Source organism: Chrysochloris asiatica, unplaced genomic scaffold, assembly GCF_000296735.1.
Source record: "Chrysochloris asiatica unplaced genomic scaffold, ChrAsi1.0 scaffold00187, whole genome shotgun sequence".
In the NCBI taxonomy this organism is placed as follows: Eukaryota; Metazoa; Chordata; class Mammalia; order Afrosoricida; family Chrysochloridae; genus Chrysochloris; species Chrysochloris asiatica.
Window position 1 is genome coordinate 1,506,598 of NW_006408705.1, and position 23,407 is coordinate 1,530,004.

A 23,407-nucleotide genomic window follows, 5' to 3' on the forward strand; every position below is an offset into this window, starting at 1 on the left:
GCATCTTAACATTATTTCCCCCTTCTCCCTATTCCAACCATGTCTCAATCTCTGTATCCCAGAGCCCTGTTGTTCCAAGGTTGTGCATACATCATTATTTGCCTCTGTCCCACTTCAGTTTCACATTCATCCTATCGTATTTCATTTCATTGCAATGATTACATCAAATAACTAAAGGATACACCCCACAGACCCACACCCACCCCCCCTCTGGCTGTCAGCAAACAGCTCCTCTCCCTCCCTGAGTCCAATGTCCCAGCCACTACATCTGTCCACATCATCATCTGTCTTCAGGAATTTTTTTTAAGTTACCACGATTGCTGTAATTTTAACATATGTTTGATGACACCCGTTTTTATTCCTCTAGGCCATGAATATTGTCACATCAGTACTGCTTCTTTATGCCAAAGAAGAGGAAGCTTTCTGGCTGCTTGTAGCTCTGTGTGAGCGCATGCTCCCCGATTACTACAACACCAGAGTCGTTGGTATGTGTGACTATGTTTTAACTTCTAACCTGTGTCTAATCAAGAAGATGTTTCTAGAAAAGTGATGTCAGCTGGAACTGTACTTCTAGTCACCAGTAGTCAACAGAGTTTAGGACACTACAGTTTTCCTAATTGGAAATGAGAAAGTGTGAATAAATACAGGTTTTACATGACAGATTCACACAGAATATAAGAGAGTACACATGTATCGCGGTCACACACATTTGAGGAGAGTGTCACTCAAAGTGACATGTGAGGGCTACAGCAAACACACCAAGCATCAACAGGAAATTTTTTTACAGAAAAGCTCTGCAATGAAAAGGGTGAAACCTGTGGCGAGCAGAGGTAGAACCTAAGAAGTAGAGATAGTTGCTTATAAATGTTTTTCAAAAGCTGAAGTTTTAAGGTGCTTTTCAGACCTAGATTCATTACAAAGCAAACAGTAATAGTGAGCACTTAAACAAATGATTAGTGTTCTTCCTACAGTCACATTCAGCTTGGCAGGACAAGCTTTATCCTTAATGAGGTAGTAATACGCGTGCATTATGCTTCCTTGTGTTTTGCCTTCTTTTCTAAAGCTCTGCACACTGTACTAGTTTGATTCGTTCAAAGTATTCTCCAAAAATGTCAGTATGTTGACCTAAAATGTGCAGTTGAAGTACTTTTTTATTATTATTTTACTTTTTGCTTCTCTCCTTCCTCCCTCCTTTCCTTTTTCTCTCCCTTCCTCCTCTCTCCCTCTCTCTTTCTCTTTCTTTCAGAATTCTTTTGTTTAAGAGCAAGAAGGACCACAGATCCAGAAAAGCAATATATGTTTTTTAACTGTAGTAAAATGCATATAACATAAAGTTTCCCGTTTTACCTTCTTTAAAGTGTACAACTCAGTGGCATTAAGTACATTCACTGTGTTGTACAACTACTATTTTGCACCAAAATGTTTTTATCACCCCAGATATAAATCCTGTATTCATTAAGTGATTACTCCTTGTTCCTCCCATTCCCAAACCTTGGCAGCCACCAGTCACGTAACTGTCTCTATGGATGTACCTCTTTTGGATATTTCGTATAAATGGCATTATACAATATGTGGCCTATTGTATCTGGCTTTGTTCACTAAGTATAATGTTTTCAAGGTTCATCCATGCAGTAGCATGTGTCATTACTTTATTCCTATTTATGGCTGAATAATATTCCATTGGAATATTATTTATTTAAAAAATACATATATATATATATATTTATTGCTTTGGTGATTCCTCAACAAGTTCAACATAGCTTTACTATATGGCTCAGCAATTACATTTCTATATATACACCCAAGAGAACTGAAAGCATATAGAAACTTGTACATGAATACTCGCAGCAACATTATTTTTAACAGTCAAATAGAGAACTTCCAGAACAGAGAACTTCCAGGGGTTCAGGCTGGTTTCAGAATAGGGTGTGGAATAAGGGAGATCATTGCTGACGTCAATGGATCATTGCTGAAAGCAGAGAATAACAGAAAGATGTTTACCTGTGCTTTATTGACTATGCAAAGACTTTCGATTGTGTGGATCATGACAAGCTATGGACGACATTGTGAAGTAGGAGTATTCCGGAACACTTAATTGTGCTCATGAGGAATCTGTACATGGACCAAGAGGTAGTTTTTCAGAACAAAGGGAACACCGAATGGTTTAAAATTAGGAAAGGTGTGTGTCAGGGTTGCATTCTTTCACAATACTTATTCAATCTGTATGCTGAATAAATAATCTGAGAAACTGTATTATATGGAGAAAACCATGGCACCAGGATTGGAGGAAGACTCGTTAACAACCTCTGATATGCAGATGATACAACCTTGCTTGCTGAAAGCGAAGAAGACTTAAAATACTTACTGATAAAGGTCAAAGACCACAGCCTTCAGTATGGGTTGCATCTCAATTTAAAGAAAACAAATATAAAGTTGTCAAAGACTTCATTTTTCTCAGATCAACCATCAACACTCATGGAAGCAGCAGTCATATAATCAAATGACATATTGCATTAGGCAATTCTGCTGCACGAGACCTTTTTAAAGTGTTGAAGAGCAAAGATGTCATTTTGAGGACTAAGGTGCGCCTGACCCAAGCCACGGTATTTTCAATAACCTCATATGGATGTGAAAGTTGGACAGTGAATGAGGAAGACTATAGGAGAATTGGTGTGTTTCAATTATGGTGTTGGATGGAAATATTAAAAATACCATGGACTGCCAAAAGAACAAACAAGTCTGTGTGGGAAGAAGTACAGCCAGTACTTCGAAGTTCTCCTTGGAAGCCAGGATGGCCAAATTTCATCTCTCATACTTCGGACATATAATCAGGAGGGGACAGTCACTGGAGAAGGATATCATGTTTGGTAAAGTGGAGGATCAGAGAAAAAGAAGAAAACCCCTAACAAGATACATTGGCACAGTGGCAGCATCAATGAGCTCAGGCATAGCAATGGTCGTGAAGCTGGTCCAGTACCAGTCAGTGTTTTGTTCTGTTGTGCATAGGGTCGCCATTAGTCATTACCAATTCGATGGCACCTAACAACAACAACAATATTCCATTATATGGATAAAACCACAGTTTTTGTTTTTTATTCACTCATCCATCACTGGACATTTGAGTTGCTTCATCTTTTGACTATAAAAAATAATGTTGCTGCGAACATTCATGTACAAGTTTCTATATGATTTTAATTCTCTTGGGTGTATACATAGAAATGTAATTGCTGAGCCATATAGTAACAGCTATGTTTAACAGGTTGAGGAATCACGAAAGCAATATATATATATATATATATATACACACACACACAAGCATATGTATATATAATTTTTTTTTAATAAGGATTTTCCAAGTAAGACATGGTTATCGCTCCTTTGATATACATTGCAAGCATAACCAAATGTTACATAACTGATTGTGGATCATATAAACTTTGAACAGCCCTTACCCTGAGAGCAGGTTTTACCCTGAGTGAGGACAGGAGGGCCCCAGAGAGAAAGAGAAGATGCAGCCAGGACTAAACTGGGTAACATAGCTGGCACCTTCTTCTAGCAACACAGATTGATGTCCGGCAGAACAGCTAACAGAAAGGACCAAGAATTCTGTCTCCACAAAGAAAAACAGTTGTGAATTGATTTATTATGTTGTCTCTTTGGTTGTATTCACCAATAAGAAGGTGTCACTGATTAACCTTTGTCCCTTTTGTGTCCACCCATGATGCAGGTGCTTTGGTGGACCAGGGTGTCTTCGAGGAATTGGCACGAGACTATGTCCCACAGCTGTATGACTGCATGCAAGACCTGGGGGTGATTTCCACCATCTCCCTGTCATGGTTCCTCACACTATTTCTCAGTGTGATGCCCTTTGAGAGTGCAGTTGTTGTTGTTGACTGTTTCTTCTATGAAGGAATCAAAGTGATATTCCAGTTGGCGCTGGCTGTGTTGGATGCAAACGTGGATAAACTGTTAAACTGCAAAGATGACGGGGAGGCCATGACTGTTTTGGGAAGGTACTGCACTAAGTTGAGCTTTGAAAACCACCCTGTATTCTCCACCCTCTTGGCCCAGGATCGGGCAGTGTTTCATTCTGCTGTGCATAAGGTCACTATGGGTCAGTACCGACTCGATGGCACCTAACAACTACAACATTCTCCATCTAGGTTTCTCTTGGGATTCATGATTCTTAATTAGTTTGATGCTAATCATGATGCCCATTTCTGTCTTTGACTGAGGAGTCACTGGGATTTTTGTTTTTTGTTTTGTTTTGTTTTGTTTTTGTGGTTAGAAGTTAAGTGAATTTCATTCTTTTTTAAAGGGAAATTCTAGTTCTTTGTTTTAAAAATGCAGAGTTTTCAGAAAATGAGTGGAGAACTGTCATGGGGAAGTCTGTGTAAATCTCTCATGACTTCTGATTCACTTCTTCTTCCAGGTATTTAGACAGTGTGACCAATAAAGACAGCACACTGCCCCCCATTCCTCACCTTCACTCCCTGCTCAGTGATGACGTGGAACCTTACCCCGAGGTAGACATCTTCAGACTCATCAGAACTTCCTATGAGGTAGGTGAGGACGTCCTGAGAGTGCCATGGGGGTTCAGCTGGATGTGTACCATGCATTCGCATTGTAAACCCAGGAAATAGGTTCTCCCATGAGTGCACTTTCTCCCTCTTACCTTATGGAACCACACTACCTATCAACTGGTAGCTGCAGGCCCCTAGTTTGGAAATCAAGCATGAACACTGAAGAGGGTCTAAGATACTTGTGGAACCAAGACTATAATAGCAAATATCATGACCAGTTCTTTGCTTCTGCCCACCCTGAAGCCTGGTCTTGAGCTAGCTCAAGTACAACTCTGCATTAAGAGTTATTGAAAGCAGGCATGGGGAGTTAGACCTGAGTCTCATCCTAAGTATTTGGGTCTTCTCAGAAGAAGACAAGGCAGTCCTGTTCAGTCCAAGACACTCAGAACACCCAGCCTTATCTTAGAACAAAATCAAGAGTCCTGGCATGTCCCTAGAATTGCTTCTAGGCCTAGGGCTGGAGTAGATTGGGAAGGAAGATTACTGTATGGTCAGTGGTAGACCCAGGCTGAGCTCGATCTAACTTCGAATCCCAGAATTGAGCTGAGGAGCTCCTAGATATAAAGGAGCCACAGAGCATGTGGTGGTTTGTGGGTCTCCAAGGACCCAGTACCCAGAACACCAGATGGTTTCTTCATTTCCTGAGCCTTGGCTCAGCAAGCCTCTATCGAATCATCCTTTAGAAAGAGATAAGGTAGATATTCTGCGGAGCACACCATGCCCTATATAGATTTTTTGGGATTGCATGAAAGGCAGTTGTCAGCATTCCAGCCAGCAACAGTCTACCAAAAAGAAAAATGGTAAGGGAGGAAGTAAGATTAGGAAAAGTCCCTCTCAGAGTTGAAAATTTAGTGCTTTAAAAAAAAAAAAAAATTGGTATGGATTCAGTGTCCTTGTCAGAAATGTGTATTTTTAACTCCTGATGGAAGAAAGATTGGTCATTTATAGTTGTTTTTGTTTTGTTTTTCAATTTCCTTTGAGATTCCATATGACTTGAAAACAAAACATTTTTGGCTATGTTTTAGAGTCATGAAAGTAATGCATGCTCTTTGTACACATATAAACTATAAAAAAAATAAAGGAAAAACAAGCTGTATCTATGAGCATTTTACCCTATTTCTGTCAAGTATCTCTTCATATACACAATACATAGTTTTTAAAGTTTTCTATTGTGAATTGAGTGAAGATTTACAGATCAGATCATTAGTTTTTAATTCAACAAATCATAGACTTTGTTTCATTACAATGATTTCAGTCCCCTCTGTATACCAACAGTTAACAGTATTTAACTCTCTCTATTCACTTTAACTATGTAAAACATATTTTAAAAATAAAGTCCTAATAAAAATGCTTAGTAACATTTTGTTTTTCACTTAAAATATACTATGGGTATTCTCTATTGCATTATATATTGTTTGAAGACATGATTTTAGTAGATTATTAGTATTTTGCTTTTATGAGGTACCAACATTTCTTTATCTAGTCCCTTTTTGCTGGACATTGTCAGTATTTTCAGCTACTTCCAATTTTTCAGTATTCAATGGCATTCTGTAATAGATTTGTATACAAATAATCATATCTCTGAGGGCTTATTAGAGTTCTAGGAGAGAGTGTGCTATAATAAATCAAAAGTACAAATAATCTGCAAGCTCCTACTCAGTTTCCATAAAGGTTGTCCCAGTTTCTATTTTCACTAGTAGAGACCAAGAATGGCTGTTTCACTTCATTCTCTCCAAAGCTGGTTATTACCATAGTGCAGTTTTGTTTTGTTTTGTTTTTTAAATCATTGCTCTGGGAGTTTTGGATCACATCCAATCAGAAATTCTGGATAATTATTCTTCCAGAAAAAGATCCCGTATGATAATAGGCAAACTCAGCCTTGTTCTCATCAGTAGATAACTTAACATCGAACCAACATCAGCACTTTGCCCATTTTAATGGGAGAAGAGATTGCAGATAATTCTGGTTTCCATTTACATCCTGTCTGGCTGGTCGCTTATAGCAGAACACAACAGCAGTTTCCTTCTTTTGTTTGATATTATTTTTATTTTTGTTTTTTCTTACCTTCTTAAGTGTCACCATTCCGCTTTAAGTTCCAGTGACTCCCCATTGCCTTCTAGATCAACTCAAATAAAACAGCACAAACTCTTACCTGTCTCCCCCACCTATTAGATTTTGTGGTTCTCAGACCTGACTGGGCATTAAAATAACCTACAATTCCCAGACTCCACTCCAGACTAATTAAATCTACTACATCTCTAGGCATGTGGCCCAAGAATAAGAATTTTTTTCAAGTTCTTCCCTGGATCGTTCTAGTGCCAAAGTCTGAAAGCATTTGGCCTTGGCACTGGAAGTCAGTGAGGGCTGAAGATCACTATCTTGGATGTAGAATAGGGTCTCTGATCACTGAAGCTTATTGTAACCTGGTTTAGACTAACTGGATGTTCTGTCTACTTTCTGTGCATCAGGATAATTAGCAAAAAACAATGAAAGCAGGAAAGATATCCTTAAAGCACTTTTGCTTTTGAGATCTGGTCAAGGGCTCCCTAGGTAGATGGATGTGCTCAGACTGGTTTAGCCTGGTAAATAGAGGAGAGAACTGGAATTCAAAAGTGCCCTTAGGAGGAAATTTCTCATTGTAAGGTCTCTCAAGTCCCATTGGGAGAAACTATATAGACATTTTGAGACAGTTTTCTTTTGTGTGTGCCAGGTGTGAGGTTCTGTGATTATGACAGTTACACAAGACAGAGTCCCTGGGTGATGCAAACAGCTAAGTGCTCTGCTACAAACTGAAAGTTTGGCAGTTCAAAATCAGGGCTTCAGACACATTCATTCTGATTCATTCCCTGCTGAGAATTTGCATTTCCATCCTGGTGTGGTGCTGTGGGCTAATGTGTCAGACTGCAAAGTCATTTAAACTGCAAGGTCGGTGGTTCAAGCTCACCAGCTGCCCCTTGGAAACCCTTTACAGGGTCGCTATGGGTCGGAATCAACTTGACAGCACTTAATAACAACAACATCCCAGATATATTGAGTCAGAATCTTCATTTTAACAGATCTCTTGATTATAATTCTTTGTGGCACTGTAGGATAAGCACTGGCTTACTAACCACAGGTTGTGGTTTAAACCCACCTGCCACTCCTTGGAAACCTTCCACAGGGTCCCTGTGAGTTGGAACCAGCTTGGTGGCTCTTAACAACAACAATAACAATATCTGAGGTGAGCATGCAAATTCTCAGCAAGGGGTCAGCCAGTCTACCCAGAGTCACCTTGGAAGAAAAGCCTGAAAAATCATTGAAAAGCCAGTGGAGAGTAGTCTGAAACACATGATATATCACATGAGTCAGAATCCACTGCACAACAATTCTAAAAGACCAAATCCCAGCTTTGAAGTTAGATAGAGATGACTCTCCTGTGAGCACCAAACCAATGGCTATAGAGTCTGTTCCAACTCATGTTGATCCCATGTGGGCTAGAGTTGTTGTAGTTATTAAGTGCCAACTCATAGTGACCCTGTGAGGATAGGATTTCTCAGGAACAGTTGGTGGGTTCGAACCACAGAACTTGTGGTTCACAGCCCAGTGCTTATCCTACAGCACCACACCAGGAGTCCGTGGGTTATAGTAGCTTGGTGCTTCATAGAGTTTTCAATGGCTATTTCTTTCCAAAGTGGAGTACCAGGACATTCTTTCCAAAGTGGAGATGTTCTGTGAGGATTCCAACTACCAACCTTTTCAGTCAGTAGCTGAACACTTTGTGCCATTGCTGTTAAGTCAGTCTGTGACTCATAGCAACCACAGGATTGCCAAAGCTGTGAATCTTTACAGAAGCTGACTGCCATGTCTGTCTCTCATAGAATGGCTGGTGGGTTCGAGTCCCCAACCGTTCAGTTAGCAACCAAATGCTTAAACCCTATGCCACTAGGATTCCTTTCTGGAAGGCACAGGGGTGCATTAATAAAATGCTTCACCGTAGGCATCCACCCCACAAAGTTTCTTCATAATCAACATGAACCAGTTTAGGTGGGTTTGGTCTGAGACTTGTTAAGCAGAGAAGGGCTGTCGCTGATAAAACACAAAGAATAGTTTGTACAGAAGGTCATGCAGTTATGAAAGTTCACAGTAATGTACTGGGCCTATCAGTGATGACTGGAATAGCAAGTACTCATTGAAAGCCTGCCATGTGTGCGACTGTATGTGAGTGCTTCTTAGACAGCTCTGCCGGGTAAATGTTAACCCAGCTTAACATGAAAATGTAAATTGTGAAAGGTTGAGCAAATTGTTCTAAGTCACACAGATGCACAGTGGCAGAATTAAAATCCAAATACGAGCTCCCTGGCTTGAAAACCAGAGCAAAAGGTTTGTCTGCAAGAGATGGAGAGGGAATTGGAGATAGACATATGGATATGAGGTCAATTGGTGAAGTAGAGTCTGGTAGCTGGGGAAACTTGAAACCACTAATTGATTTGCTTGCTAACTACCCAACTACTACTGGAAATAGAGGGGAGGTTTGGTTTGATTTTGTTTTCAAGAGCATTATTTTTGTACCAAATACATTGAATGGAAGAAAGATGAGGCTTTATTCTCATGGAAGAAAGGTGAGGCTGTCTGCTCCCTAGAAGATGTAAAGCCTCGGAAACCATATACAAGGTTGCTATGAGTCAGAACCAACATGCATTGGATATGGAGTCCTAGTGGAGTTTCCGAGACTCCTAGTGGAGTTTCTGACCCTCCACCTTACCAAACATGATATCTTCTCCAGCTACTAGTCCCTCCTGACAATATGTCCGAAGTATGAGAGACGAAATTTGGCCATCTTGGCCTCATAGGAGCATTCTGGCTACACTTTTCTTCCAACACAGATCTGTTGGTTCTTTTGGCAGCCCATGGCACTTTCAATATTCTACTCCAACACCGTAACTCAAAAGCATCAGTTCTTCTATGGTCTTCCTTATTCACTGTCCAGCTTTTGCATGCATATGAGATGATTGAAAATACCATGGCTTGGGTCAGGCGCACCTTAGTCCTCAAGCTGACATCTTTGTTCTTCAACACTTTAAAAAGGTCTTGTGCAGCAGATTTGCCTAATACAATACGTCATTTGATTTCTTGACTGCTGCTTCCGTGAGTGTTGATAATTGATCTAAGACGAATGAAGTCCTTGACAACTTCAATCTTTTCTCCATTGATAAGAATATTGTTTATTGGTCCAGTGATCTTTTCCATTGTCTCTTTCCACAGATATAGTCATTTTGATTTCTGTGTATTTCATCTGGTGAGGTCCTTGTGCATAGTCGTCTGTTATGCTGTCTAAAGAAGTTATTTGAAATGAACAAATCATTGGTTTTGCAGAATTCTATCATGCGTTCTCCAGCATCATTTCTATCACCAGGGCCGTATTTTCCAACTCATGATCCTTCCTCTGTTCCCAACTGTTGCATTCCAATCACCAGTAATGAGTAATACATCTTGATTGCATGTTAGGTCGATTTCAGATTGAAGAAGATGGTAGAATTCTTCTATTTCATGGCTTTAGTAGTTGGTGAGTAAATTTGAATAATGGTATTAACTGGGCTTCCCTGTAGGCACATGGATATTATCCTATCACAGACAGCATTGTACCTCATGACTGATCTGCATATGTTCTTTTTGATGATGACTGCAACACCATTCCTCTTCAATTTATCATTCCCGTCATAGTAAACCAGATTCAAAATGTTCAATGCCAGTCCATTTCAGTTCACTAATGCCTAAGATATTGATGTTTATACATTCTGTTTAAGTTTTGACAACTTTCAATTTTCCCAGATTCACACTTCGTACATTCCATGTCCCGATTTTCAATGGATGTTTACAGCTGTTTCTCTTCCTTTTGAGTTGTGCCCCATCAGCAAATGAAGGCACCGTGGGCTTTTCTCCCACAGGCTTTACTGAGTGCATCATCTTGCCCAAATCAACACTACTTTGAGGAGGCAGCTCTTCCCCAGTCGCATTTTGAGTGCCTTCCAACCTGAGGGGCTCATTTTCTGACACTATATCTGACAGTGTTTCTCTGCTATTCATAAGGTTTTCAGTGACTAAATATTCGGAAATAGTTCATCATTCTTTCTTCCTAATCTTTCTTCATCGGAAGCTCATATGAAACCTGTCCTCCATGAGTGACCCTACTGGTATTTAAAACACCGGTGGCATAGCTTTCAGAATCACAGCAACTCACAAGCCACCACAGTACTACAAACTGACAAACGAGTGGTGGCATAGTGGGTTGAATATTGGGCCAATAATCGAAAGGTCTAACCAACCAACTGTCCTGCAGGAGAAATATAAGGCTGTCTGCTTTCAAAAGATTTACAGCCCCAGAAACCCTATGGTTCTACTCTGTTCTATAGAGTTATTATGAGTCGGAATTATGACAAGCAATAGGTTTTGGTACACTGGATAGAATCCCTACACAGTGCAAATAGTTGCTGCTAACTGAAATGTATGAGGTTCGAGTCCACCCGATGCTACCTTGGAATAAAGACCTGGTGATCAACTTCTGAAAACTCAGCCATTGCAAACCCTATGGAGCACAGTTCTCCTCTGACACACATGAGGTCATCATGAGTCAGAATCAACTAGACAGCAATTGGCATTGCACTGAATAAATTGGAGTTGGCAGTTTACACCACCCAGGGACTCTATTTCTTGTGTGACTCTTGTCAAAACCACAGAGCCTCACACACAGGAAATACACAGAAAACTAGCAAAGAAGGTGATACTACAGTTGTGTCTAGGGAAAACTGAAGAGATGCAAGAAATGTTGAACTCTTCATTTATTCAATAAATCTTTATTCAGTGACTTTCTTATCCCAGACTGGACTCTGGGGACACATTATTAATTTTCTTTTTCTCTTGATTCATTTTTTCAGCATTGTCACAATCTTTGTTTTATCTAACTTCCTCTACATTTTTCCCCATGGAGTTTGTTAAAGCAAATCCCAGACAGCATATTATTTCACTTGTAAACCCTCATTATGTATTCCTAACAGATAAGGTCATTTTTGGCATAACATTTTTTGCTAAATCATAGCTTTGATTTTCAAGTTTATTTTTACTTTAAGTTATTTTTTATAGTTTATTCATCCCATGGGGTAAAAAAAAAAAAAAAAAAGCAAGCCTGTAATTTAGTTATGACCAATTGTTAATAAAATCTTACAGCATTAGCTAGTTTTGCCAGCTTTAAAGATAGGTGGTTTTCTCTTCTTCCTCTTCTGCCATCTTTTGTCAGCATTACTAGGAATAATAACAGCTATCATGGATTAGGCATTAGGCTGGTAACTGCAGCGTCAGTGGTTCAAACCCACCAGGCGCCCCTCAGGAGAAAGATGAGGCTGTCTGTTCCCGTAAGAATTTACAGTCTCTAAACCCTTATATAGGGTCAATATGAGTTGAAATAGGCAATGGAATTAGATTTATCTTTTGTTTTATTTGTTTGTTGTTGTTGTTGTTGTTGTTGTTGTTTTCTAGTTTGGTACCATACTAAGAGCCCTGGTAGCTCAACGGTTAAGCACTCAGCTACTAACCAAAAGGTTTGTAATTCGGACTCACTCAGTGGTTTCATGGGAGGAAAACCTGGTGGTCTGCTTTCATCAAAGATCACAGCCTAGGAAACGCTATGGGGCAGTTCTACTCTGTCCCATGAGGTTGCTATGAGTTAAAAATGGACTTTGCAGTACGTAACCACCACCATCACCAGCATGCTAATTGTTTTATATGCTTCTCATTGTTAAATGCTGTCAACTTGAGTCCAACTTATAGTGACCCTGCATAGGGTTTCCAGGGAGTAGCTAGTGGGTTTGAACCACTGATCTTGCAGTTAGCAGTTCGATGCTTATCCTACAGTGCTACACCCGGACTCCAGACATACGTAGTGCATAAACTTTTGGTTCCAAGCCAAAGAGGTAGTAATTATTGTTCATATTTTACTGCAGAGGAAACAGGTTCATTAGTTTCTTTGAACTCTGGGCCTTGCCTTTATATCTGGCTGTGAAACGGTGTCCTTTCTACCTTGCCCAACTGTGGAAAGCATATCTCCTTTGTAGAAGCTGAATTTCACATTTAATGATACATTTTAAAAGAAAATGCCCTGGGGCAGAGTGACAGATTCATAGGGCTGTGGGCCATGCGTGTAAGAGAAAGGACAACTGGGCAGGGGGTATGACGGTAGGGGAGGGTGACCCTCAATACTAGAGAGCAAAGACCTGCCACCTGGAATGAAGGACCCATTTTGCTACAACTTTTGATTTTTATTTGAATTGTTCCAACTCTGAATATTTAACTTAGTCCAAACAAACCACATCATGGACTTTTAGCCTACTGGCTATCTCCCTCTGATCTCTTCTTTAGGGTAATCTTTAAAGTAAAATCTAGGCAAAAATATAATGATACAAGACATTATACTTAGGATTTTTCTTGCCTTATTAGATGTAATTATCACAAGCCTGAGAGTTCCATGCCGTTACTGCGCCTCTCTTCCAGATTGAAGAACTGCAGTGCAGACTTGTAAAGTGAACTTGCCCAAATGAGTATGTTGGAGTGGAATTTAAAACTTAGAACTAGCTGCTGAATACGCTTCTCATTATCTAGTACCCCTTCACCAGCATATTCAAGACACAGCTAATATTTTGTCATTTCACGCAAATATTTTCCATAGGAATTGTCTATTTAGTTTGTTTGTTTGTTTGTAACATATTTACCTTAAAGACATGATGTTTGGTATTGTAGAGGGGTCCGTGAAAACAAGAGAAACCCTCAGGGAGATGGACTGACAAAATAGCTACACCAATGGACTCAAACATAGCAACAGTTATGGAGATGGTGCCGGGACAGACAACAGTTTGTTCTGTTATACTCATATGTGCATGTGTGTGTGCTCGTGTGTGTGTGTGTGTGTGTGTGCTTGCCGTAAGTTAATGCAACTAACCATAGCAACATATTTACCTTATGTGGCACCTCTTTCTCTGTTCTCTTTTGCTACACACAGGTATGGGTATTTTGAGACGCCTACATTTAGGTTCAAGGAGCTCTGGTAGCGTAGTGGTTACAAATCGGGCTGTGAACCTTAAGGTCAGCAGTTTGAAACTACCAGCTGTTCCGTAGGAGAAAGATGAGGCTTTCTGCTCCTGTAAAGATTTACAGCCTCGGAAATCATGTACAGGGTAGCTATGGGTCAGAACTGACTCGACGGCACATAATGACAACAACTTTTAGGTTCGGATTTATGGGCCTGCTTTCTCACAAAAACTTATGAGGTGTCCCATGGATGAGAATACTGTAACTCATTGAGGCTCCTTTAAAAAGCAGAGTACCTTGTTATTGTTGTTGTTAAATGCTGTCGACTTGGTTCCGACCCATAGTGACCCTGTATAGGTGTTCCTAAGAGGGCTGGTGAGCTTGAACCTGAGTTTGCATTCTATCACATTAACCCACAATGCCACACCAGGACTCCAGAGTACTCTTGTAGTTGTTGTTGTTAAGCGCCTTAGAGTTGGTACTGATCCATAGCAACCCTATATAGGGTTTCAGAGGAGCAGCTGGTGAGTTTGAACTGCTGACCCTTGCAGTACAAACCAACTTTGCAGTCCAGTGCATTAACCCACAGTGCCACACTAGAAATCCAGAGTACGCTTGTTGTTGTTGTTATGTGCCGTGGAGTTGGTTCCGACTCATAGTGACCCTGTACAGGGTTTCGGAGGCTGTAAATCTTTAAAGGAGCAGAAAGCCTCATCTTTCTCCCGCGGAACAGCTGGTAGTTTCTAACTGCTCCTCTCTTCCAGATTGACCTGCGGCTCACAGCCCGATTCGTAACCACTACGCTACCAGAGCTCCTTAGAGTACCCTAGAGGGGCAAATTTATTCAATAAACATGGAATTCCATGGAGAAAAATTATACTGACTTCGTATCCTGGTCCCTCTTTGTCTTCTCTTTTGCCCTCCTCACCCAACTTCTTACTCCTGAACATCTACCTCCCCCTGCCACCCCCACATACACACATGTGCATACAGTTTCCTCTACGGTCATTGGAGCAGGCAGATTTGTATTTAGGGGAAACACTCTTTGACTGTATCTGAGAATCCTTCTCCCATTTCTTAGAGTGTAGTGGTTACGAATCGGGCTGAGAACCACAGGGTCAGCAGTTCGAAACTACCAGCTGTTCCACAGAAGAAAGATGAGGCTTTCTGCTTCCGTAAAGATTTACAGCCTCAGAAACCCTGTACAGGGTCGCTATGGGTCAGAACCAACTCTACGGCACATAACAACAACAGCAATAACCTCCCATTAATGGTTTGAAGGGCTTCAAAAAGTTAATCTGGGAAAATGTAATTAAAAGATAGTGGAATTGTTCCATGAACTTTTTAAAGCCCCCTTGTATGTCCAAAGATTAATATTCTATTCAACTTTCTCTCCTTCCATTCTTTCAAAGTAGAGCCTTGGTATGTTGAGTGTGTTGGAGATTTTCTGATTCAAGAAAGAACTCTACATTCTGAATGGTGCTCAGTCCTCAGGCCAACTGCCTTGAATCCTGTGCTGAATACCTGAAGAATAACTACTCCACAGACTAAGAGAGATTTAAGAGATATTTTTAGCATAATTTGGGTGATTTTTATCTTATTTAAAAACAGAAATAAATCATGGATGTTTGGTCTTATAAATGGAGGGCAGACTTGTTCAAAATCATTCCATGGGTCTTATGGCTTCAACTCAGTTTGCTAGGGGTTTTGTTTGTTTGTTTTCTGGAACTGCATTTAAATATTTAAAGCCTTCTCTGGAGGATTTAGAAAGGAGGAGCCTACTGATGGAGCTTGGCCCTTGTGGTCTTTTTCACTCTGTCTTCCTGGCAGTACAAGTGAAAGCTTTGAAAGCTAAAGTAAACCACAAAGTGGCTGCCCAGCAGAGCTGGAGGAAGTCTTCCTCCATTCAGGAACAATGGTGGGCAGTAAAGGACTAGAGAATATAGATGTGGAATTTGGAGCAGAGTCAGCTTCACCTCATTCCTTTTACTGAGCCATTTGCTCAATGTCTCAAGTCTGTAGGGGACAGAAAGGAAGCATCAGTAAGAAACGAAGGGCTATGTACTTGGTATCAGTAGCCAGGAGGGCAAATCAGCCTCTCTACCCATCAAAGGAAGGTTATTGTTGTTGTTGTTTTTAAGTACCGTTGAGTCGATTCCAACCCATAGCCAACCCGTATAGGGTTTTTGTTGTTAGGTGCCGTCAAATCAGTTCCAACTCATAGTGACCCTATGTACAACAGAATGAAACACTGCCCACTCTTGTGTCATCCCATGATTGTTCTGTTTGATCCCATTGTTACAGCCCTTGTGTCGGTCCATTTCATTGAGGGTCTTCCTCTGTTTGGCTGACCCTCTGTTTGGTCATGGATGATGTCCTTCTCCAGGGACTGCTCCTCCTGATGACATGTCCAATGTACAAAGAGACAGAATCTCACTAGCCTCACTTCTAAGGAGCATTATGTCTATACTTCACCCAAAGCAAAATTGTGTGTTTTTCTGGCAGTCCAGCATTCTTCACTATAATTCAGATGCACCAATTATTTTCTCATCTTCCTTATTCATTATCCAGCTTTGCCATTCATATGAGGAGATCAAATATATCATGGCTTGGGTCAGGTGTAGCTTTATCTTCAAAGTGACATCTCTGCTTTTAAACACTTTAAAGAGATCTTTTGCAGCAGATTTGCCCAATGCAGTACATCATTTGGTTTCCTGACTGTTACTTCCATGGGTGGTAATTATGGATCCAAGTTAAATGAAATCCTTGACAACTTTAATCTTTTCTGCATTTATGATAATGTTGCTTGCTGGTCCAGTTGTGATGATTTTGTTTTCTTTGTTGAAATATAATCCATACTGAAGGTTGTAGCCTTTGAGCTTCATCTGCAAGAGCAAGGTTGTGTTATCTGCATATTGCAGGTTGTTAATGAGTCTTCCTCCAATTCTGTTGCCCCATTCTTCTTCATATAGTCCATTTTCTCAGATTATTTGCTTAGCTGATGAGATTGGGCAATGAGACATATTTTCAGAAACATTCAGATAAACAGTGAGACAGAAGTAAATGAAAATGGATTATTTTATTGGTTAAGGAAAGGGAAATTTTTGATAATTAAAATAATCTTAGGCCCAACACCACTAAATACTATTTACTGGAAAATGGATTGTTATTGTATTCATGAATTAGTTATTTGCATGGAAACTGAAATGTGAAATTGCTGAGACGTATCTGGGCCTCCGTCCTTGTTTGGATCATACAGTTTATTTTGAGCCAATTTTTGTTTGCCCTCGTTTCAGCATTTCGTTGGGTGAGAGCCCCTCCAAAAGAGGCTGTATCACTGCAACTCACATCACATCTAATCACCTGACCAATTTGAGCAGTTACATGTCTACCCAAATACTGGGTCACCCTGAGTTGGAACAGACTTGATGGCACTTAACAGCAACAATAACAACCACCTTGATAACCACTTAGTAAGAAAGTATTGTCTGAGCAATTAAAGCAATGCATACTTTTTTCTCCTAGAAAAAATACTATTGTCATAAATATGTCATTAGCATCATATATAAAAATGACAGTTGGCAGAAAAAGAATCTGGAAGATCTTTTATTTTGGCACCAATTTTACCACGATCTCTAATTGGTTAGCGCTGTGTATCTGGAGTCCTGGTGTGGTGCTGTAGGATAAGCACTAGACTGCAAACCGCAAGTTCAACAATTCAAACCCATCAATATCTTCCTCCAGTTATATACATTGTTGTTAGGTGCCATGACTTGGCACCGACTCATAACAACCCTATGCACAACAGAACGAAACACTGCCCAGTCCTGCACCAGATTCACAATCACTGATTGCTACATTTAAGTCCATCGCTGTTGCCACTGTGCCAGTCATCTCATTGGGGTCTTCGTCTTTCTCTCTGACTCTCCATTTCACCAAACACGTTATCCTTCTCCAGAGACTGGTCCCTCCTAACAATTTGTCCAAAGTTTGAGAGGCAAAGTCTAGCCATCCTGGTTTTCAGGGAGAATTCAGACTGTACTTCTTCCAACACAGTTATATATGAGGGGACTTCAAAAAGTTCATGGAAAAATGTAATTGAAAGATAATGAACTTTGTGAAGCCCCCTCTTATGTAGAAGTGAAATTTCTGGGTCATAGATATGTGTATTTATCTGTTCAGTTTCAGTAGATTGCCAGATAGAGTTTCAAAATTGCTACACAAGTTTATACTTCCACCAGCAGTCCATGAATGCTAGTACTGGTTGTACCACATCCTTACCAGCACTTGATAAAGGTCTATCAATTCACATGTCTTAAATGTATTTAACCAGTCCTGGTGTGGCTCTGTGGGTTAATGTGCTGGACTGCAAGGTTGGTTTGAACTGCAAGGTCGGCACTTCAAGCTCACCAGCTGCTCCTCGGAAACTCTACACAGGGTCGCTATGAGTCGGAACTGACTCAATGGCACTTAATAACAAAATCCTTGCTCCTATAGATTAAATTTCATGCTGTAAGCAGTTTCATTTTTCTTTTGTCTTTGTTCTCACTAAAAGAGATTCAAAACTTATATTCTTTTTCTACTTTCAGGTAGGAAGACTCATTTGGTTTTGGAAATTTAGATCAACAAATACTTAGGTAACGTTAGGCATTTTCGAGTTTGAAGAGATAGCTAGCCCCCGGTGCCAAAGACATATGACATCAAATTCTGAATCAGAAGGATAAATAGAGATGAAAAGAAAGGATCCTTTTACAAATGTTTCTTCCATCCTTCCAATATAAGATTTAGCTTTGGTTGCCTAGTGTGGTGCTGTAGGAAAGCTAGGGCTGGACTGCTAACTGCAATATCAGTGGTTCAAACACACCAGCTGCTCCTTGGAAACCCTGTGTAGAGTCATGAGTTAGAAATGACTCAACGGCACTTAACAACAATAACTTCCTTTTTGTCAAGAAAATTCTTACCTTAAATCTTTTTTCCCACTCTACACAAGTGGCCTTTACTCCTTGAAAAAATACTGATTTGAGCAAGACTCATTTGGCTTTTGAAATTTAGTTCAGCTGCTAAGGAGCATGAGCATTTCTTTTGTCGATAAAGGTATGGAGTAGACACCCCATCATGTGACAGACCATCTCTTGTGTGTGTCAGGATTGTGTTTCCATAGATTCTGCAGACAGGGTGGACTTCCATAGACTTTTCAGAAATGCCAATATTGCTTCTTTTCAGAAATTTGGAAGTATTCGGGCAGATTTGATTGAGCAGATGAGATTCAAACAGAGACTGAAAGTGATCCAGACACTTGAGGATACTACGAAACGCAATGTGGTAAGACCTCAGAGAACCAGCACGTGGCCTCCTGCCTCCACCCTTCCCCTGCCCTACCAGCTCAGAAATCCCTTCTTGACAGAACTGAAGATGATTTAAAAGAAGAGAGTCAGGAACTTTCTCAACAGGGTGTTTTGCGAGTGTGTGAGATTGTCTGTTTATTATCTCGACAGGTACGCACCATTGTGACCGAGACTTCGTTTACCATTGATGAGTTAGAAGAACTTTATGCTCTTTTCAAGGTAACTTTAAAAGTAAACTCAGGTACATGCAAGGGGGAAAGAGAAGTCACGTTAACAGGCTAGTTAGTTTTCTATTCCATTATTAAGTGGAACATGACTCTCAACATGCATAAATATGAAGATAGACCTCAAAACTGGAATACTGACTATGAAAACCAAGCATATTGTTTTATAATTATAATTGATATGTTTGCCCTCTTCTAATCAGTATAAATTCTAGCTGGTTCATTGGACCTGAGAAACAGTGGTTGTTGTTGTTAAGTGCCGTCAAGTTGGTTCCAACTCACAGTGACCCTGTGTAGGGTTTCCAAGAAGCAGTTGGTGAGTTTGAACTTCCAACTTTGAAGTTCAAACTGACTCTGCAGTCTAGCGCATTAACCCTCAGTGCCACACCAGGACTCCAGAATATGTGGTATTACTATATTAATACTCTTCTGGGACAATATCAATGAAGTTTACAATCTGCGTAAAGTTATGTGAACTTTAATTTTCTATACTAAGGTGTATTGTTTTTGTTGTTGTGTGCCATTGAGTGGGTTGCATCTCAAAGAACCCCATACAGAGTTTATAAGAGTGGTTGCTGGGTTTGAACTGCCGACCTGCAGTTAGCAGTCCAGTGCTTATCCTACAGTGCCACACCAGAGCTCATATAGTAAGTATGGTGGTCATGGTGGTGGTGTCAGTTCTGACACTTTGTGACCTAGTGTGGCACTGTGAGATAAAGCACTGGACCATGAGGTCCTGTTGAACCATAAGGTCAGCGGTTCAAACTCACCATTCGCTTCTTGGAAACCCTATACAGGGTCACTGTAAGTCAGAACAAACTCGATAGCACTTAACACCAACAAGACAGGCTTTCCAAGGCTTCATATCTTTATGGGAGCAGAAATCCTTATCATTTTTCTGTGGAATAGCTGGTGGATTCAAACTGCTGACTTTGAGGTTAGCAGCCCGACACATAACTCAGTACTCCATTAGGGCTCCTTATTAAGCTGTATAGCATCCTTTTTCTTTTTCTTATTAAGTACTGTTGAGTCAGTTCCAACTCATAGCTACCCTATATGGGATTTCCAAGGAGCAGCTGGTGAGCTTGAAATGCCGATCTTCCAGTTCAAACCTACCTTACAGTCCAACTCATTGACCCTCAGCACCACAAATAGCGAAATAAAGAGTAGGGCAATTGGAATGTTTAAGGAAAATCTTAATCAACTAAGGTTCTGTGCTTTCCATTTCATAATTTAGCCATAGCAACCATGATCCTTCGTAAGAAAGTATTTATTATATGAGCAAATAAAGTAATACATACTGTTTTCTTCTAGAAAAATATAGCGTCATAGGTATATAACATCGAAGATGACAATTGGCAGGAAAAATGTCTGGAGGGTGCCTTTTATGTGGGGACCAGTTTTATCATAATCACAACTTGGATAGCTCTTTGTATATGGTCAGACTCCTGGTATGGCAGTATAAGATCAACACTAGAGTGAGAACCACAAGGTCTGTGGTTCAAATCCACCAGCTTCTCCTTGGAAACCCTATACAGGGTTGCTATGAGTCAGAACCTACTCAACAGCACTTATTAACGACAGTGTATCTGGTGGAGTCCTGGTGTGGTGCTGTTGGATAAGCACTGGACTGTGAACCTCACCAGTCACTCCTCAGAAACCCTATACAGAGTCACTATGAGTTGGAACGAACTTCAAGGCTCTTAACCACAACAACAATTTTTTGTTATTCAAGATATGACTAAGATGTACAAGAGTTCTGGTGGTTTCCAGGATCCCTAAAGTCAGTCACTTTAGAGCACTTAAAACATAAGACTTAAAATCCCCACCTCTTAAGACCATTGGAAAGGAGTCCTGGTGGTGCAGTGGTTAAGCGGTAACCAAAAAGGTGGCAGTTTGAACCCACCCAATGGTTCCGCTTGGGAGAAAGACCTGGAAGTGTTCTCTCATAAAGATGGCAGCCTTATGGGGCATTCCGACTGTGTCACATGGGTGTGAGTGGAAATCTACTCTATGGCGTCCAACAATGTAACCGGATTACCAATTCAAAGAAGAAAGAACATCCCAGAGGATAGCTTTATGTGTGTGTGTGATCACCCCTCCCTTCTCCTCTTTCCCCCTTCTCTTCTCTCTTCTCTCTGTTTTCACGCAATTCTTATTTTCCTCAAATTTATATCCATAAGTGCAGGATTTCTTGCTCAGCAAGAATAGCTTTTTAAATGGAAACCAAAAACAGTGGTATCGATTTTGGGTCCCTACTCTGTGCTATTAGTTTATGAGCACTGACACTGAGTATTTCCTGTGTGCTGGGCACTGCCCCAGCTAACAGATCTAGATTCACTCCTGTAATCCTTCTAAAAGTCCTATGAGTTGTAGGTATGATAATTATCACCCCCATTTTACAAGAGAAATTTGAGACACAGAAAGGTTAAATAAGTTTCCCTAGATCACGCAGCTCCAGAGATTACCTTCATCTTTGCTCCTGGCAGATGTTAGTACCTGACCTCAAGTTCGAACATGATTTCAAAGAAACTTGGGTGCTGAGGTGACTGTGGTTTAAGTAACCTTCATTCACTGGCATAATCCCCAGCCTCGGAGACAATTATGACTCATAGCAACCCAACTGAACCGAGTAGAACTACTCCTTAGGGCTTCTAAAACTGTAAATCTTCACTGGAGTGGTCTCATTGTTTTCTCCAGGACCAACTGGTAGGTTTTAATTGATCTGTGGTTGGCAGCCTTTATGCACAGCCTACAGCACCATAGACAGGCATAGCTCAGTTAAATGCAAGATAAATCCCAGGAAGGTCTCACCAACACCTTCCTGGCCACAGAGGGCTGCTGAACTCCACCCATGATGATTCCCTGCCAGCAAATAATTCAACCCTGCCTTCCTGCCCTCTGCTTCAGTCCTGCAGCCAGGAATGCAACCCCAAAGTGCCCTCCCTCCCCTGTGACTCAGCTTCCTTAAGGGCTGCACTACAAGAACCAGACTTAAGGCCTCTTCACTTACCAGCTGCTGTCTCCCAACTTCCACTCCTTACTCACAACTAACTTACCCTGTTTCCTTTTTCAGAACCCCCTAGGCAAGGGGAATATGGAGTCCTAGTGTGGTGCTGTAGGATCAGCCCTGGACTGCTTTGTGCAAGGTCAGCAGTTCAAATCCACCAGCCACTCCTATAGGGCTGCTGTGAGTTGGAACTGACTCAAAAGCACTTAACAACAACAGAGGCAAGGGGAGCAGTCCTGGTGTGGCAACATAGGTTAAGCATTGGACTGCTAACCACAGGGTTGGTAGTTTAAAACCATCAGTTCCTCAGAAACTCTATACAGGGTTGCTATGCGTTGGAATCGAGCCAACCACACTTAACCACAGGCAAAGAGAAAGATTTGTTTTGAAAGTGCTTTTTTTTTTTTTCCTAGTACCATATGTATAGAATCCCAGCATGACACTATAAGATAAACACTGTACTTCAAGGTCGGTTTGAACTGCAAGGTTAGCAGTTCAAACTCAACATCCACTCCTCGGAAACCCTTTATAGAGTTTCTTGAGTAAGAAGCAACTCGACAGCACTTAACAACAACATATATAAATATAGAGAGAGAGCCCTGTAGTGCTGTGGTTTAATGTGCTGGACTGCAAGGTCGGTTTGAACCGCAAGGTAGACAGTTCAAGTTCACCAGCTGCTCTTCCAAAACCTTATACAGGGTTGCTATGAGTCAGAAGCAACTCAATGGCACTTAACATTGCCATGAGTATGCATTGTTGTTGTTGGTAAGTGTCATTGAGTCGGTTCCGACTCATAGCGACCTTGCCTAGGGTTTCCAAGACCTTAAATGTTTGTGGGAACAGAAAGCCTCATCTTTCTCACAAAAAGTATACATGCTTATAGTAAAATAAACAGTACAATACATGAATAAAGTAAAAATAAAGTCCGTTTTTTTGTGTTCCTCCTCTTTCCCTACCTACCACCCAGAGTTAACCGTAAACGTGTACCTCTGTGTATGTGTGCGTATTTGTGTCTTTCCAGACCTGTTCGCTTCATTTGTGCAGTCTTCGTAGAATGGGCGTGTATTTCAACCAGTCAGTATGATGCCAGAATAAAAGGCTACCTTGTTTCCAAGGACAGAAATGGCAAGCTCCTTGCTGCATCTGGCTATCTATTCTCTTCACCAAAGTGGTTCCTACTAATACTTTCTC

The 23,407-nt window shown here is 40.7% G+C and overlaps 1 protein-coding gene across 2 annotated transcripts in view; it reads left to right on the top strand.

Moving 5' to 3' along the window:
- Positions 1-23,407, top strand: part of TBC1D9 (TBC1 domain family, member 9 (with GRAM domain)) — a 207,689-nt gene that overhangs the window by 175,980 nt on the left and 8,302 nt on the right. The window contains exons 11-15 of one of the 2 annotated variants that reach the window (XM_006872216.1): positions 368-485; positions 3,728-4,013; positions 4,433-4,562; positions 18,861-18,959; positions 19,133-19,201. In XM_006872216.1, the coding sequence (XP_006872278.1) occupies positions 368-485; positions 3,728-4,013; positions 4,433-4,562; positions 18,861-18,959; positions 19,133-19,201 (702 nt within the window). The remainder of the gene's footprint in view (positions 1-367; positions 486-3,727; positions 4,014-4,432; positions 4,563-18,860; positions 18,960-19,132; positions 19,202-23,407) is intronic. The other variant, XM_006872215.1, reaches the window with a different exon arrangement.